General features: G+C 38.9%; 2 protein-coding genes and 1 long non-coding RNA gene across 3 annotated transcripts; 2 read left to right on the top strand and 1 right to left on the bottom strand.

Annotated features, from left to right (window-relative positions):
* Positions 1-7,975: 7,975 nt before the first annotated feature.
* Positions 7,976-8,929, top strand: LOC105021013 (C3a anaphylatoxin chemotactic receptor-like). The gene has a single exon (XM_010888442.3). It carries the CDS (start codon positions 7,976-7,978, stop codon positions 8,927-8,929), a length of 954 nt encoding a protein of 317 aa, XP_010886744.3.
* A 3,405-nt stretch (positions 8,930-12,334) lies between these two features.
* Positions 12,335-13,311, top strand: LOC105021014 (erythroblast NAD(P)(+)--arginine ADP-ribosyltransferase-like). Its single transcript, XM_034290918.1, is given in 2 exon segments — positions 12,335-12,420; positions 12,618-13,311. Coding segments are annotated over 2 exon segments (780 nt in total).
* Positions 13,312-15,756: 2,445 nt separating this feature from the next.
* LOC117594107 lies at positions 15,757-16,406 on the bottom strand. The gene is made up of 3 exons (XR_004575484.1): positions 16,331-16,406; positions 16,134-16,246; positions 15,757-15,840 (listed from the first exon to the last, which is right to left on the bottom strand). It is a non-coding gene; the product is annotated as an uncharacterized LOC117594107 (long non-coding RNA).
* Between the last annotated feature and the right edge of the window lie 1,607 nt (positions 16,407-18,013).

Here is an 18,013-nt window from a genome sequence, read left to right as displayed (position 1 = left end):
GATGTTCACTTGCTACCACTTGCTGCCCACTTACAGGTGCTACAATAACGAGATTATCAGTGTTATTCATTTCACCTGTCAGTGGTCATAATGCTGAGTACACCCCTCACATTTATGTAAATATTTGATTATATCTGTCCATGTGACAACATTGAAGAAATGACACTTTGCTACAATGTAAAGTAGTGAGTGTACAGCTTATATTTGGATTCCCAACCACTGGATTAAAGGTTATGTCTGTTTTACAATAATTGAGCTCATCATTGCCCCTAAAGGCTGTTCTTCACCCTGATGTAATTTAATGTAACATGTCTTTGGCTGTCACAGAAGCACATGAAAACAGTTACATATTCCCCTGAGGACATTGGGTGCCGTGACTACCAATTTTACAAAATATGCAACTGTTGGTTGAGGTACATGTTGGTTGTGTGTTAAACAAAACCAACATGAGATACAAGGCTTGAGAAGAAAATGGTTGTGCCAATTCTAATGGGTAATGTAATTGATTTCATGTATGTGAGTGAATGTCGTAATGACTGAGGCTCAGCGATCAGACCAGAATTTTTTTTATAACATCTCCATATGAAATTCTTAAAATAGGGAGGGAGAAATCATAACTTAAAATCTGCATGCAACTGTAATATCGCCCACTGACATTGCTAAGTACACCAAGTGCAAGTTATCAGCATGTAAGGATTTACCTAATATATATTTATATATATATATATATGTATATATATATATATATATATATATATATATATATATACATATACACACATACACACACACTGGCCAAGGCAGATAACCCCCAAAAGCTCCCAGGTCATGCTTAAAAGAATGTTCTCAGCAGTAACGGTTCAAATGCAAATGAACTGCTCAAATTTGTAGAACAGGGGAGAATTACTCTGCATAAAGGTACAGCATTTCACCTAAAATAGAAAGCTAATCTGCCCATTTAATGATTGAGGTAAAAAGAGGAAATGTGTTTATATTGTTGCTCTTTCCTCTACAACCAGGAATATGATCAGAACCAATGTCCCTGGATCCTGAAATAAAATAGCTTCTTATTCACAAAGTACTTTTACATTTCCCACGAATTGCGTTTTTGCGTCAATTCTCAAGGGGAATGACAACTTCCTGTTCTTCATTTAAAAGAACAGGCCTGCTTAATGTGGATTTACAGATGCTGATAAAGGTAATAGTGATGTGCCTGGAAGTTGTTTTACCAGGAATCATGTCTGAGGAACCAACCCGGTAGACCGTAGAGTCCGGATGTCCGTGGCACCCCTTACGTCAAAACGAATTATGCATTTGGATTTGTTCAGGATAGACAACAGCTTCGCTGGCTACAACCTTCAGTAGCTTCGTATTTGTAAGCCTAAAATAAAACTATTTAAGGTTATATTGCGACTATTTCTGGTGGATTTTCGAAGTACGCATCCGTGCATGCTTTTTGGGGCAATATAGGCTAGATCACCCCTTGGGCAGTAAAAGAGTAGAGGTTTTCACAATTCGCTTTTCACTTGACAAAAAAGTCAGTTATCATCACCTATATTGATTTTTATTGTATCTGTCACGTCCTGGCTGTGCCCTTAGCCATCTCTGCGCTGGGCTCAGGGCATAGCCAGGACAGGACAGGAGGTGGCATCTAGCCACCTCTAATCCTTTTTGGTCTCCCCAATTGGAGGCAGGTGTTGGTCATTGCCTCCAATTGGGGACCCTATTTAAGTTCATTGTGTTGGCCATGCTGATGTGGTTCATTTTGGTTTTGCCTGAGTTTCAGTAAGACCCACGGCACTGGTAGCTGCATTTTGTTTGTTTGAGACTTTCTTATATTAAAACATGGATTATTGGAACAACATCGACTCCGCGCCTGTGTCCTACCACAACCTTGTACGTGACAGTATCAATGTCATTCACGAATGAAAGAAAAACAAACAGTCATGAAATGAAATGGCTTTGGCCTTGTAGGTAATATTCTGTCTCGCTAAAAATCCCTCAATGCTTATGATTATTCCAAGTAGTAAGTTAGTAGTAGTAAGCCTATTATTGGCTAATAAGCTGTTTAAACGGCCAGTGGCAAAAGCCATACAGTTCATAGATGCTATTTGTGGTGGAAGTAAACTTTATAAGAAACGTTAGTCAGTTTAACACAATTGACCACACACACACACACACACATACTCTCTCCTCACACACTTACTCTTACACAACTTGTCGGGACAGGCCTGTCCACCACAGGAAGTCTGTCAGGAAACACTCAAGGATGTGGGTGTTCACAGTGTGCATCAAGATAAGTAATCCTTACGTCTCAACTTATGTTTTTATGTATCGTTTTCACTGTTTGCAGGCCCATTCCTCATGTAAGATGTCCTTAGATGCCTTAAAAGGCGTCCACAAAAATAACATTTATTATTATTAATAATTGTATGGTGACCTCTAGTTAATAATAATATTATTATTATTAATGTTAGTCTAATTATCTGTCCTGGGTTCAACACTAAGGGGTGGGGGGTGTGGGGGGGGTGAGGACACCATGTGTACTTTCACTACTGTAAATGACATTGGGTATAAGATGGACTCAGGCATCTAAAACAGATTCCTAACTACTGAAACATCTTATCTTCACAAAGATTACAGGTCAAATATACAAAATGAAATGGAAGATAAAGTTGATTACAGATATTACAGAACTATATGCTTGACTAAAGATCTGTATCTTCTACCTTTATGATGGGAGTAATATTAGCCAAAGTCCATAGTTTCCTCAGACCAGTGTTGTATGTTTGCAATGGGAATAATGTCCCACCGACACTCAAGAGGTCCACAGTTGGTAGGAATGAGAATGTCCTTGGAGAGGAAGACCCCCCCACCACCAGCCATGAAACATCCACACATCTCTAAAACTCTCTGAGGATGATAAGGACTCAGGGGCTGTGAAACACAGTGTTGTTAAGCAATGCTTAACTTTGGTGAGGTTGCTATTATAAATGTATATTCTTTTGATGGCCTCATGTAAAATTGCCCTTAACTCCAACAAGCACGCTTTTCATCTGGTTTGGGGTTGACAAAAGAGATTGGTGGTTTCTCTTATAGCTTATATATTTATCATTACTGTATGGAATAATTTAAAATGTCTTAATAATCAAAAAACATAAAGCTCACATTTCCATGCTTACCCTACAAGATGTTGATCTGGCAGGCATTTCACAGTCTCCAAGTCTATAAAATGTACAGCAATACAATACTTAACAGAGCCATATTTCACAAAAAATCCCCTTCAACTCTGCATTAATCGAGCAAACAGTGAAATTACTTTTTAAAGACACTTGTATGGTATGATATTTATGCAGTCTACTGTGCAGCCAATGTTTTGTGACTCTGTTCTTTTAACCTGTGGTCTGATTATGTATTTTAGCTTATCTTGGGGGTCTATCTTCATGCTTACTCAAACAGGAATTTGGCCAGAACCAATGATCTCGGATCTGTATAACTTTTTCTTTTTATTCGTCAAATCATTTTCCATCTACTAGAGCAAAAGTGTTGTGTGGTTTCACAGATGTTAGAAGATTGGTTGATGGTTGGTGAGGTCTGGTGGTTTGTGTATTTTCACATAAAGGATGCACTGTCAAACAGAGTATTTTTGTCTTGGTTTACTGGCAGAGAAACAGGAAAACACATTCACATTTACATTGCATAGAATACATGAACATTGACTTGAGGACTTGAAACAAGACTCGAAGGTTGTCTTTACTCAAAACTTGACTCGAAGGTAATGACTTGAGACATGCTGCAGACTTTCAGAATGGTGACTTGGTCCCGTCTGGTTGACTGTATATAAACACAAAAATGTGTTTGAATCTGATAAACAGGTGACGTCTTTACCAGAAGTTTCTCCTGCTTGAGCTGGAGGCTAAACATTTAGATCAGCATCAAAGATGTTTTCATGGGATTCTGGTTGCTGATACCAAAACAGTGTTAGAGTTTTGTGGAAGGCATTTAGCAGATATTCTGGTCCAGAGGACTGTAGCTACAGTTTGTTAAAGCTGTATGAACCTAGGTACAACATAACAAGGTATTAAATATACAGTACTGTAGTTCCAAACAAACCAGCGGACTCCACACCAAACTAGAAGTTTTGAAACATTAAGCTTCCACTTTCCTCATATTTAATTTACATTAAATCTAACTTCCTGTAGATATCATTTCTTGTAGAATAATGAAATCAATTCTTTCCATCACCCTTCCTGTTAAGGTCAGGAGGCTTCATGTTCAGGAATGTGAAATACATATAGGTAACACATATAGGTAACACATATAGGTAACACATGAAAATATCCATACTTTAAAGTGGCCATATTTATGAATGAAATATGACGTTAATAATCACCATTAGATAAATATCCAGGGGTAGTCTTCCTGACACACACAGGAAGACCAGTGATGGTGGTGACCTTTGGTTTACTGTGTGTATAAAACAGCAGTGAAGGTGTGAGAAGGTGTGAGACAATCATTAGTGTGAGTTTGTTGCAAACTATAACACATAGAGAACCAGACGAATGTATCATATATCTCTGATATTCATGGACTGTTTAATCTTTTAGATATAGATATTCCATTCCATGTTCGTGTTGAAGCAACAGGCAGAAGGTTTTCTGACACAACACAAGGGGTGTTGGCAAAATCTTTATCATGAGATTACAATGATCTTATTATGGAATTCACATGTATAGAGATGACAGAGATCAGACTTTACAAGCCGACAACCACTGACACTTTTGGCACCAAAACAAATAACATCCTGTTAACAAGTGTCAAACCTCATCGAAGGTGTGAGATGTACCTCATCAGGCAGACAGACCACAAACCTAGTACTTATACAGACGCAGCAGTCCTTTGCAACGAAAGGAGCCAGTTGAGGTGGTTCGGGCATCTGGTAAGGTTGCCCCCAGGACGTCTCCCTAGGGAGGTGTTCCAGGCACGTCCAGCTGGGAGGAGACCTCGGGGTAGGCCCAGGACTAGGTGGAGAGATTATATTTCGACACTGGCCTGGGAACGCCTCGGGATCCTCCCAGTCAGAGCTGGCAAATGTGGCTCGGGAAAGGGAAGTTTGGGGTCCCCTGCTGGAGCTGCTGCCACCGCGACCTGATACCGAATAAGCGGATGAAGATAAGAAGAGATGTCTGTGGTTGTATCTATGTGCTGTTTTATACAGTTGTGCTCATAAGTTTGCACACCATGGCAGAAACTGTGAAATTTTGGCATTGATGTTGAAAATATAAAAAAATCAGTTTTGAATCTGTGGCGTGAATTCTATCTTTCATTAATGAAAGTATGTCTGTCCCTTAGGTAATAAATAGAATGTTCAACAAGTATAACCTGAAGCTGTTATCAACCCATTTCAATGAGAATGCAGATTACATCATCAAACTTCCGCCATCAGTCTTCAGTTGTAAAAAGGAAAGAATGATAGTAATTGCTTCAAAATGACCTTAAAGAACAGCAACCAGAGTGATAAGAAAAGAGGAACATGGTCTTTGTGGCTGTAACAGTTTTCAGTTGTGTTAAGATAATTGCAAAAGGTTTCTCTAATGACCAAGTTGTCTTTTAAAATGGTTAACTTGGATTAGCAAACACAATCTGTCACTGGAACACAGGAGTGATGGTTGCTGATAATGGGCTTCTGTATGTAGGTATTCCATAAAAAATGTGCTGTTTCCAGCTACAATAGTCATTCACATCATTAACAATGTCTACACTGTATTTTTAATGAAATTTGATGTTATTATAAGGGAAAATTTTGATTTATTTTGAAAACCAGGAAATATTGTGCATAAACATCAAGATGACATACATACAAACCCATATCAAGATTTGCAGACCTACATCATGCGCACAGACATGCACACACACACACACACACACACACAAAAAACCTTGATTATAGCTGATCCGCCTCTTGCCCAAACACAACTCATTCCCCTATGATACTTATTAGATCTTTGCTGACAGTTTTAAAATGTAATTTCTGAACTAGAACGAAGAACAACAATCACCTTAGAGTCTGGTAAGTTCATTTGTACATCCATCATTGTCTGATGATAACTAATCAATTGTGTTAGGGGATGTAGGATTGCTGGAGATCATTATATATACCAAAGCTGCTGGATACATTTTACTATGGAATTCATAAAGTATCTAGTCATGATGTTGTATATTTGAAAGAAGTGTTATGTCAATTACTGATTAAAAACTGGCAGGTTTGTACTTCCTCTGTTTCGCGTGAAGTGAGAAGTATTCCAATATTGGTCATTGTACTGTACAGGTTATGGATCAACATTTTATAGTGACAAGTGTCTCTCCTGATAATGCGCTGATACAGGAATATGTGAGTTCTCCTCTATTTAGTTTTCATTGCTTGGCCAAGTTTGGGTGATGTAAATTATACATATTTATTACACCTGTGTGGTTTGGTGAGGAGTAATGTACAGCTCTGGAAAAAATTAAGAGACCACTGCACATTTTCTTTCCTTTCCAAAAAGTTGAAAAGGAAGGTTTTGAGTGAGCTGGAGCTGTATACTGTATGCATGGAGAATAATTTAGTGAGTCTCCTAGCACATGCAAAGAGGTACTCTAGTATGTATTGCTGTTTAGTAGGTAATATATCTGTTAATTGTACATTTATAGTAATCTTATATACTTGGACTACTGGTTAAGTTGACAACTGATGGTCTGTACGTTCTGTGACAAATGTACATATTTCATACGGCAAAATATAGAGACAATGCATTCCTTCTATAATAGGTTTTTAGTCTAATTCAATGGAATCTAGCGAGTTGCTGCTCCCTCATCAACAGCCCATACATTAAATGTCCATTAAGTGTCCATTATGCAATTATGACATACTGACAACGTTAATCATAGATCTCAATATCTTGATCCAAATCTTAAGTTCAGGTATGTCCAGTCTGGTTAAAGTAACATTCATGTGTGCCAGTACATAGATAAGATACCACAGACAATGACACTGAATTGAATTGGTGTCATTGTAAGGTTTTTATTTAGTAGAGCAAATTACACTACAGCACGTAAACCATTGTGAGGCTGTGAGCAGACATGGTCAATCAATGCATTCAGGGAAAGTAGCGACCACAAATGTACAAAAACGAAGTTGCTTGTCCAATTTTCCTAAATCGTGAATTGAAACTCACTCAACTTGAATTCTTTAAATAAATGTGCACGTCTGTCTTTGAGGTGCTTCGCTAAGTTGGAAGTGTTTCCTCCTTCAGACTCGAAAGTTTGAAGGCACAGTCTCCATAGTGGTTTTGCGAATTTATTACTCCCTGATCATCAACCTCGAACGCAAAGTTGGCGACTCTTTTTCTTTTCGACAATTTGAAGCGGAGCTACAGTACAGCTGCACTTGCTGCCATCTGTCACTTGTTGGATCCCCAGTACCTACGATTCTGTATTCAAACCAATACCGTCATGTTTTCAAAATTTTGCCATCTACTTGGTACCGAAGTATCGGTCTGTCAGGCCCCACACAAGAACGTGGGTGTTCACAATCCGCAAAAATACAGTTTATCTCCTCGTGTCTCAACTTATGTTTTCATGTATTGCACTGTTTGTAGGCCCATTTCTCATGTAAGATGTCCTTTAAAGGCGTCTCCAAATAAAATCTATTATTATTATTATTATTACAAGGACGTGGGTGTTCACAGTCTGCAACAAGATGCTGTACTTCTGTCTCAACTTAGTGTGTAGTGACCTCTAGAGTCCGCTGTTAGTCTAATTATCTGTCCTGGGTTCAACACTCAGGGGTGGGGGTGTGGGGGGGTGAGAACACCATGTGTACTTTACTACTGTAAATGTCATTGGGTACAAGATGGACTCAGGCATCTAAAACAGATTCCTAACTACTGAAACATCTTGTCTTCACAGGGATTACAGGTCAAATACAAGAAACACAATGGAGGAGAATGACATTTACACATATTATGATTATTATAACAATAGCCAGGATTATGTCAATTACAAAAATGACAATGTCAACACTACTGAAGTTAATGCTGCTTCCATAACCATTTCTGTGGTCGCTATCCTCAACCTGGTGGTCTGCATCCTCACCATCCTGGTTGGGGTTCCCGGGAACGGCCTGGTCATCTGGATCACTGGTCTCAAGATGAAAAAGACGGTCAACACCACCTGGTACCTCAGCCTGGCCGTGTCCGACTTCATAATCTGTGTCGCCCTTCCACTGTTTTACATCATCGTCAATTTTACAGAGGTGTGCATCTTCTGGCTTTTCACGTGTTACTTCACCATTGCTCTGATATTCATCTCCATGTTCAGCAGCGTCATCCTCCTGGTCATCATCAGTGTTGATCACTGTGTGTCGGTGACGTTTCCAGTCTGGTCTCAGAACAACCGTACCATCGACATGGCCTCTATTGTGGTGATCCTGACCTGGGTTTTATCTGTTGCCCTCAACACTCGTTTTATGTTCGTGGGTGGAATGGACATGGAGATGATAATTTGGAATCAGTTCATTGGTGGCTTTGCAGTGCCCTTCCTCATCATCTTCTTCTGTTACTCTGTAACTATGCGGAGACTGAGAACCAGACAAATGATTAGTGTGTCCCCCAAGTCCCTCAGAGTAATGACTGCCCTGATCACCATGTTCTTTATCTGCTGGTTGCCCCTCCATGTCTTCATGCTGTTTTCCGAGTATCGTATATATTACAACCCAGTAAAAGATATTGGACTATTGGTGGGAGTAATATTAGCCACAGTCCATAGTTTCCTCAGACCAGTGTTGTATGTTTGCATGGGGAATAACGTCCCACCGACACTCAAGAGGTCCATGATTGGTAGGATTGAGAATGCCCTTGGAGAGGAAGACCCCCCCCACCACCAGCCATGAAACATCCACACATCTCTAAAACTCTCTGAGGACAAGTCTTCAGCAATGCTTAACTTTGGTGACATTTCTATTATAAATGTATGTTCTTATGATGGCCTCATTTAAATTTGCCCTTAACTGCACTTAAATAACTGCATAAAAAGTATGCTTTAAAAATGGTTGAGGGTTAAACCGAGACAGTTTCTCTTTTAGCTTATATGATACATTTTACTGTAATGAAGAATGCAATTTGTCTACATAATAAAACCATACAGCTCACATATCCATGCTTACCTTACAAGACAGCCATCCAGTGGGCTCTTCATGGTCTCCAAGTCTAAAAAAGTCACAGTTAAACAGTAGATATCAGAGATATGATCACAGAAACTCCCTTCCACATTGCATTAATCAAGCAAACAGATCAACTACCATTAAAAAACACTTTATAGGTTTGTGTATTTTAGGCAGTTTGCTTGTTCTCAGATCTGTATACATTTTTATTCACCAAGTAGTTTTCCATCAACCAGAGCATTAACATTGTGTGGTTTCAAAGAAGTTAGAAGATGTTGCGAGACCCCAATATAATCCTGTCAGTTGTCATGATAGTTGATGAGGTCTAGTGGTTTGTTTATTTTCACATACAGGACACACAGTTCTCATCAATGCCTTCATACAGAGTATTTTTGTCTTGGTGTACTGGCAGTGTAAGGGAAACAGGAAATACACATTCCCATTTTCATTTGAATTAAATACTTAAACATTGAGTTGAATACTTGAAACCCAACATTGTCTTGACTAAAGACTTGACTCAAAGGTTATGACTTGAGACATGCTGAGGACTTACAAAATGGTTACTTGGTCCCATGTCTGGTTGTTTGTACATACACAACAAAAAGTGTTTAAATCTGATAATCAGGTGGCATCTGGAAGTTTCTACAGCTTGAGATGGAGGTTGTCCATCTAGTTAATCATCAAATATGTTTTCATGGGATTCTGGTTGCTGATACCAAACGGTGTAAGAGCTTTGAGGATGGCATTTAGCAGATAATTTGATCCAGAGGACTGTAGTTACAGTTGGTGAAAGCTGAGTGATCCTAGGTTCAACAATACAATGTATTAAATGTACTGTACTGTAGTTCCAAATAAACCAGCGGACTCCACACCACAGCAAATGTTATGAATCAGTCAAGTTTCCCTCTTCACATTTTTCTGACTGATTAGCCTTCTGAAAAAAGACAGATTCAAGTTAAAAAATCTGTTATCCTCTGTCTGTTGTGTAATTTTCAGTAAATAGTGTTTTACATATCTTTTTAGGAGTTGATCTGTAGCATGAATAAAGCTTCAATTAACATGGTTATTGCAGTTCAATGTGATTCGATGACCTCCACTGAGAAGTGATTACCGTGTATTCTCCACAATCACCAGAAGGGGGCGGGATTTTACAAATGAACAGACTGTTATCATGCCCCTCAATCTCTCCACCTGAATGATCACCAAACATATTCCTCAAGTGAACATTATTCATGTATTTGCGCCAATTCCAACCACATTAAATAATTTCCTATAGAATACGTATTTCTATTCTTTCCATCACCCTTCATGTTAAGGTCAGGAGGCTTCATGTTCATGAACCCGTATGCTTAACACATAGATATCCACACATTAAATAAAGTGGCCATATTTATGAATGAAATATAATGTTAATAATCACCATCAGACAAATTTCCAGGTGAGGTCTTTCTGACACACAAAAAATCCAGCGATGATGGTGACCTTTGGTTTACTGTATGTATAAAACAGACCAGCGATGATGGTGACCTTTGGTTTACTGTATGTATAAAACAGACCAGCGATTATGGTGACCTTTGGTTTACTGTATGTATAAAACAGACCAGCGATGATGGTGACCTTTGGTTTACTGTATGTATAAAACAGACCAGCGATGGTGGTGACCTTTGGTTTACTGTCTGTATAAAACAGACCAGCGATTATGGTGACCTTTGGTTTACTGTATGTATAAAACAGACCAGCGATGGTGGTGACCTTTGGTTTACTGTCTGTATAAAACAGACCAGCGATTATGGTGACCTTTGGTTTACTGTCTGTATAAAAAAGACCACCGATGATGGTGACCTTTGGTTTATTGTATGTATAAAACAGACCAGCGATGGTGGCGAACTTTGGTTTACTGTATGTATAAAACAGACCAGCGATGATGGTGACCTTTGGTTTACTGTATGTATAAAACAGACCAGCGATGGTGGTGACCTTTGGTTTACTGTATGTATAAAACAACATGCAGCTACAATCACAGGCAATAATTTAATATCCATTTCAGATAGAAACAGCAATATTATAGAAATGTTTACTACACAGACACTAAAAACCAAACAAGTCACAGGTGCGGAAACTCACCCTTAACAGCCATTTAAACCTGTGTGTCCCCACTTGTGTGTATATTTGTAGGCCAATCATTCAAGGGTATGTAAACTTTTGATCCGGGCCATGAGGGTGTTTTCATACATCATTAAGATGTATTAAAAAGGACAGACACAATTATGTCATAATAGCTTCTCCTGACCACAATCCCTTAATAACTTTTGTTGCCAGCATTTTAGACATTAATGGCTGCATGTTATGTTATTTTGAGGGGACAGCAAATTTTAACTGTTATACAAGCTGTACACTCACTACTTTATATTGTAGCAAAGTGTCATTTCTTCAGTGTTGTAACATGAAAAGGTATAATCAAATATTTACAAAAATGTGAGGGGTGTATATATGGTAGCATCTGTCTATTCATTTATATACAGGGTTGGGTAGGTTACATTTTAAATGTAATCCGTTACAGTTACAAGTTACCTGTTCACATTTGTAACCAGTAACGTAACTTTTTGATTATTAAAACTCAGACTTAGATTACTTTCATTTTAAGAGGCATTGTATATACATATATATATATATATATATATAGTTTTACAAATACTACACCAATAAAAATGTTTTGTTTAAATTTCAGGTGCTTACGATGTTTGCACAGTTCTGTATAACACGGGTATGACATCACATCTCTCTGTACTGCTGGTATTGCATCTGTAAACAGTTTATAAATCAGTAAGGTCACTGGGTTTTATACCATGGCTAAGTGCTGTGTCCAGGCACTCCTCAATGCTTTGTGTCTAAGAACAGTTCCCAGCCATGGTATAGTGGCCATATACCACACCTGCAATACATTTTATATAACAGTAAAATATTAAAACCACATTTTCTTATACTCTTGACATTATTAATGCCAGAATATTCATAATCTCTAACAGCCGCCATATTTTATTGCAACAGTTGGAAAAATGAATTTAACTGTTGATGGTGATAATTTGTGATTGATTCGCCTATAGATTTTATCATACCACAGGTGGTGTAGAAGTCATGTGGAGAGACACCATCCTAACCATTGCTGTGCTGTATGTCTTCCATACTTGGACTTTGGGTGTGGACTCAAAGATGGTAAAATGGTTTCTCAATCTGTGCCATAAAAGCTACAGTACACAATTTTGAGATTAACGCTTGTGGTTTTTACATTGTATTACCTGCTATAGTCAATCACATTCAAAGATAGATAAAGAAAATAATACAAATATATGTTTACACTTTGCTTTATTTTCCTACAATTTTTTTCTTTTTTTCTTTCTCCACCTGATCTAAATTTGAGCATTTACTTGGACATGGCCCCTGACTCTGTTGACGACATGTATAAGGGCTGCTTTGGAGAAATGAACGACAAAGTGCTGAAGAAATATATTCCAGAAGAATTTAAACATAATTCTTTCAAAGATTCCTGGAAGTGGGCAAATAATTGTGCAAATTCAGTGAGGGAACGATTTGAGAAAAAATAACTTCCCTTTGATCGTATCCAGGCTATTTGTGCGTACACAGCAGGTCATCCTGAAATATATATAGAGTTTAATAAGGCAGTGCGCACAAATAAAACAGACTACAGTTCTTCCTTTAAGTTCCACTCCCTGCATTTCCTCTTGACTGATGCTCTCCGCCTCCTGAAAAACAATCGTAAAGAGGATTGTATCACCTCATACATAAGAACAAAAGACAAAATTTTTGCAAAAGTTAACCAAAACATTCAGTTTGGCATGTTTACTTCCAGTTCCACCAACAGAGAAATCAATGAAATGTTTGGAGCGAATTCCTGCTTTGTGATAAAGACATGTTTTGGTGCTGATCTCAATTCCTACTCCAAATGGCCAGAAGAGTTGGAGGTGTTGATTCCACCCTATGAAGTATTCAATGTAACTGAAGTGCTCAAAAAATAAATGTATCCAAACCTTTGGCGCAAAGTTGTATACAAACTGCAGAGTATCGCAACAAAGAGTGATGTGGATTGCAAATAATATAAAATAATGCCAATATTCAGTTAAGAAAAAACCTGTTGATATGAGATTGTCATGAGATTTCAATCATCCAGCTGGGCTGCTTATGCTTTGTGAGACACAAAAACGTAAATTAAACTATCATTTCCATTTTAAATCTTTTTTTTAAACTCCAAAATACTGTTTGTATTTGAATGCACCATGACACCAATGTGAAGATTTCTCAGTACACATACCTGATTGGGTGATATGAGTCTAGATTCAACCTCCTTACCCAGCTGAACTGTCACTGGTCTGTTATAATCAAATTGGCCTTGACATTATGCAGTTGTCCAGTCCCACCCAAACATGCATAAATTAAAGGTTATTGCATAAAACAGCTCTTATGCAAAATTATAATTATATTTACAACATCAGAAAATTGTTTAATTCTGTTTTTGACTTGGAATTGTTTATGATTTAGTTTGGAAAACAAATTCTCTGTGTTAAGACTTGATTTGGAAAATGTATTTTCAAACTGTTATTTCAAGTAAATTGTTTGTTTTTACCTTTTATACTTTTGAGAGCTTGCACTATAGCTTCAATAAAGCATTACTAAACACAATCCAAGCATTTAAATGGTATTCAAAAACCCCAACAGACAAGTGATTACACTTCACAACTACCAGAGGGAAGCTGCCTTTCATGAATCAACCGACAGGCTCTTTGAAGACACAGACACCAAAACACATCTCCGTCTAGGGGAAGTATTTCTGTTAACCTACAAGAGCATTACCACCTACATAAGGTGCAAGAACCAAATGCACACACTACCCAGACAAGGATAAAACAGCTGGAATTTAATTGAACTTATATATATTGCGTTAGGTCATTCAATGTTGCGTTTATTAGACAGTTGCTGGGAGTGTCTGTAAGTGACAGTTTTTCTGTCAAACACAACTAACAGACTTATTTAGAGAACCAGTCACAAGTGAAACCCAACCATTTGGAGCTTGCGATCAACCCACAGGACCCCCAATACATGAATCTGAATCTGATCTATACCTTTGGGCTGTACGGTACATGCAAGTCATTCATCCCCAACACTTGCCCATTTAAGCAACTAAGCAGATGCATAGAAACTTATAGTAGTAAGTCTATACTCTTTATCCTGGCCCCCTGAGGGAACTGAACCCACATCCCTACTGTGGCAAGTAGGGGTGGAGTCGAACCCGAATACGGTATTCAGAAAGGCACAAATAACGTAGTTTTTACAAATACTTATTTCAAACAAATACTTAAAAAAATATTTGTATTCGGGAACAAGAAAACCGTTATGAAGTTTGTCAATGCCCGGATGAGTGAGTGAGTGAGTGACGTTCAGTCGGGGGAGGGGAAAAGCAACAGAGAGCGCACGGCTGAGCGAAAAAACTTAACTGCGTCTCAATTTTGTTTAATAGATTTTTGTACCTTAACTGGGTCTCAATTTTGTTTAATATATTTTTGTACCTTAACTGGGTTCCAAAGGCAATTTATAACTTTCAGGAAGCGGAGTTTGATGGGATATTATTTCATTACGCTGCAATCGGGTGAACCAGCCCTAACGCAAAAAAAAACAACGGAATTTTTACGCCAATTTTGAATTTTACTCGAATACAAATACAAATACTTTTTCCCCCTTAACAAATACAAATACAGATACAAATACTGGCTGTTTTGCACACCCCTAGTGGCAAGCATGATGTTTTACCAACTGAGCTACGTGGGACGTCGAAAAATGTGTCAAGTTGTGTTCAAACTTATACATGTATTTATTATTATTATTTATTAAACACATATACATGAAAATATAAAACATATAACTTGAAAAGACATCCACAGTAATTTAAAACAAAAAGGTTAATTAATGAAAAAAAATCACAACAATAAAAAGTAGATTTATCAGATGATTAAAACGTCTGAGGTAGTAGAAAGTAAGGTTTAAGGTAATTCTGCATGCTGTTCCATTTGAGGAGTCAGATTCCAAAGTAGTTTTGCCAAATCTAAACAGACTCGCAGTATTTCTTGGCCCAGAGAGCGAGTTTAATAACTTCTGTTTTTGCATTTCCATTTTGAGGTAGGAGAGGAATTTTCTGCAGGACAACCTTAGATTTGAGCATCAACCAGTATGTCCCTTCCAGATGGCAAGAAGACCCTGAACCACCTGAAGCACACAAAATCAAATGATGTGTGTGAAAATGTGCACCAGGTATACAACCTAAGACTGCATGATATACTGCAGGGCTAAGGAAGATCAACCGAATCGAAAGCCTTTGACAGGTCAACAAACAGGGCAACACAGCTCCATTTCTTATCTCAACTTTTCATAATACGATTCACCGGGGGTGAACCGATGTAGCTGCCATAATTGTACAGTATTGTACAGCAATGGGTCACACACTAAGTCTTTTTGTCTCACAGATCCAGTAGGTTGAATTGAGACACGAAGAGTTCCACCATTGTCCTTGGCCTGAGTTGGAACCCAAAGCCACACAGCCATTAGACGTACCAGAAGGCGTTCTCGCCCAAAACCTGCAGTGGAAACAACATGGGGTTAGACTAGCCACCCTCACGGCTGAAGATCCTAGAGCGGTGTTTCCCAATCCTGGTCCCGGGGACCCGAAGGGGTGCATGTTTTTGTTTTGGCCCTGGCGCTCACACACCTGATTCCAATGTCGTTCTGCTTGACTGACGTAACCGACCTGTCATCAAGTCTTTCATTCGAATCAGGTGTGTGAGTAACTGGGCCAAAACCAAAAACGCGGCACGGAGAACCAGCCCCACTGTGTCGCCGTCTGTGTTTTCTGAGTCTCTCCGTCTCTTACGTGGTGTTGGTCAGCGTTGTGTTGTCGACCCATTTCCACGTCCTCTCGGTCACCGAGTAACTTAGACCGATCCAGGATGAACTGCCCGCGGTGTGTAACCCGTTGAGAAATACCTGGTTTTGTGGAACACCAAACGATATGGTAAACGCCTAGTCTACCCTGACGTGGTTTTTCTCCACTCGGTCCATTCCTCTCACCTCCACCGCCTGGCTCTTGATGGTCACCAGGTCCGCTCCCCTGCCCAGGCAGTCCTGCCTACTCTCATTCCACGTTTTGTTTTGATTTGATGTATAATAACAGCTGTCCATGCCAAACGCGATCCACCCTTCAGGACAGCAACCTATAAGTTGTACATTTCGTTCCTTTAGTCATGATCTTTTGACACCAGGTTCATACGTATGTCAGAAAATAATACAAATAAAACAAATGAGTCACATTTTAACATTTTAACAGGGCATGATTCAGAGAGGTTCGTCAGACAAAGGTAATTGATTCATCTTACTGTTGGTGGTCAGGTTACGGTCTATCTCAGCCTTTAGCTTGTCTATCTGACCCTGAAGCTCAGCTGTTTGATTGGAATCTGTAGCGAATACAGCAATTGTTGCTTTCAAAACCAATTTGTTTTGTAGCGGTTTCTCACGACAACACGACAATTACATGTGTACATGTTGAACTTACAGTGGACAGACACCCCTATGAGTCCAGCCAGTAGGAGAACACTGAGCAGGCCCAGACACACTGAGGTTCTGTTCTGTGGGTTCTCACATCCTGACCAGAGAAGGAGTTTCTGTTAGCTACGATTATATTTGCTGTCAAAATGTCTGATTACATAAAAAGTCATTACATAAGTGATGAAATGTAACACTTTATAATAACTACACACAAAAATGTATATGACTAAATTGCTTATTAATAATTACTTCCTGATCACTCAGTTTTAAACATGTTATATAAAAGTCTGTATGAGCCATTTAACGAAACATTTAACAAAGTTGTTTAAAAATGCGTGAACGGAGAGTTTACCAATATTTATTTATTATTGTGGAGAAATTATTGCTTGATGACTAACACACAATTTATAATTGATTGATTATGTGTAGATAATGTCATGCAGAATGTGTGTGTATCTTACCGGACAGATTTGGTCGTGGAGTGCTCCTAGGGGTCCCTCTATCCTCAGTGGGTGTCCTCGCGTCACATCTTATGTCTGGGGCTTCATAAACGTTCTCATAACAGATATCATCGTAGATTAAATCTCCATTATCAAACGAGTCCCCAGAAAGACATTGTTTTCCCTGAACCTCATTGTTGCAATCAACAATGTCCCCAGACAACTCCATAGCCTCCCCACTGTCTCTGCGTGAGAGGTGTTTCCGGAGTCCAGACTTGGACAGGCTATTTATAATGGTGACAGGGAGTTGTTGTACCAGGAATTCAACTTTATACGCAATGAGGCGCCACTGGACAAAAAAGACAATCACATTTAAATATAGTCAAATGTGTTGTCTCATAGCCCCAAGCCAGTTCAGGGAGCTTCTCAGATTTGCCTTGCAGATAAGGATTTTCTTATTACACCTCAGACTGTAATGGTCCCTTCCTGAAGGGGCCATTCCGCTTCGTGTTTTCTGTGTTTCCTTGTCTTGTCCTTGTATGGTCTTTCCTGTTCTTGTTTCTGTTCAACGGTATATTCAGTTCACCTGTGTTTTAGCCCCCACCTGTTTCTGTTCTCCTCGTTTTCTCAGTGTATTTAGTTCAGCCCTTTTCTCCTTGTCCTTGTGTGTGCGCGTGCGCATATGTTATGTACACCTGTCGTGCCCCTGTGCCCCTGTGCCCCTGTGCCCCTGTGCCCCTGTGCCCCTGTGCCCCTGTGCCCCTGTGCC

This window comes from Esox lucius, chromosome 25 (assembly GCF_011004845.1).
Source record: "Esox lucius isolate fEsoLuc1 chromosome 25, fEsoLuc1.pri, whole genome shotgun sequence".
Classification (NCBI taxonomy): Eukaryota; Metazoa; Chordata; class Actinopteri; order Esociformes; family Esocidae; genus Esox; species Esox lucius.
The sequence above is the reverse complement of the archived record's forward strand: the minus strand, read 5'-3'. Positions and strand labels throughout refer to the sequence as shown.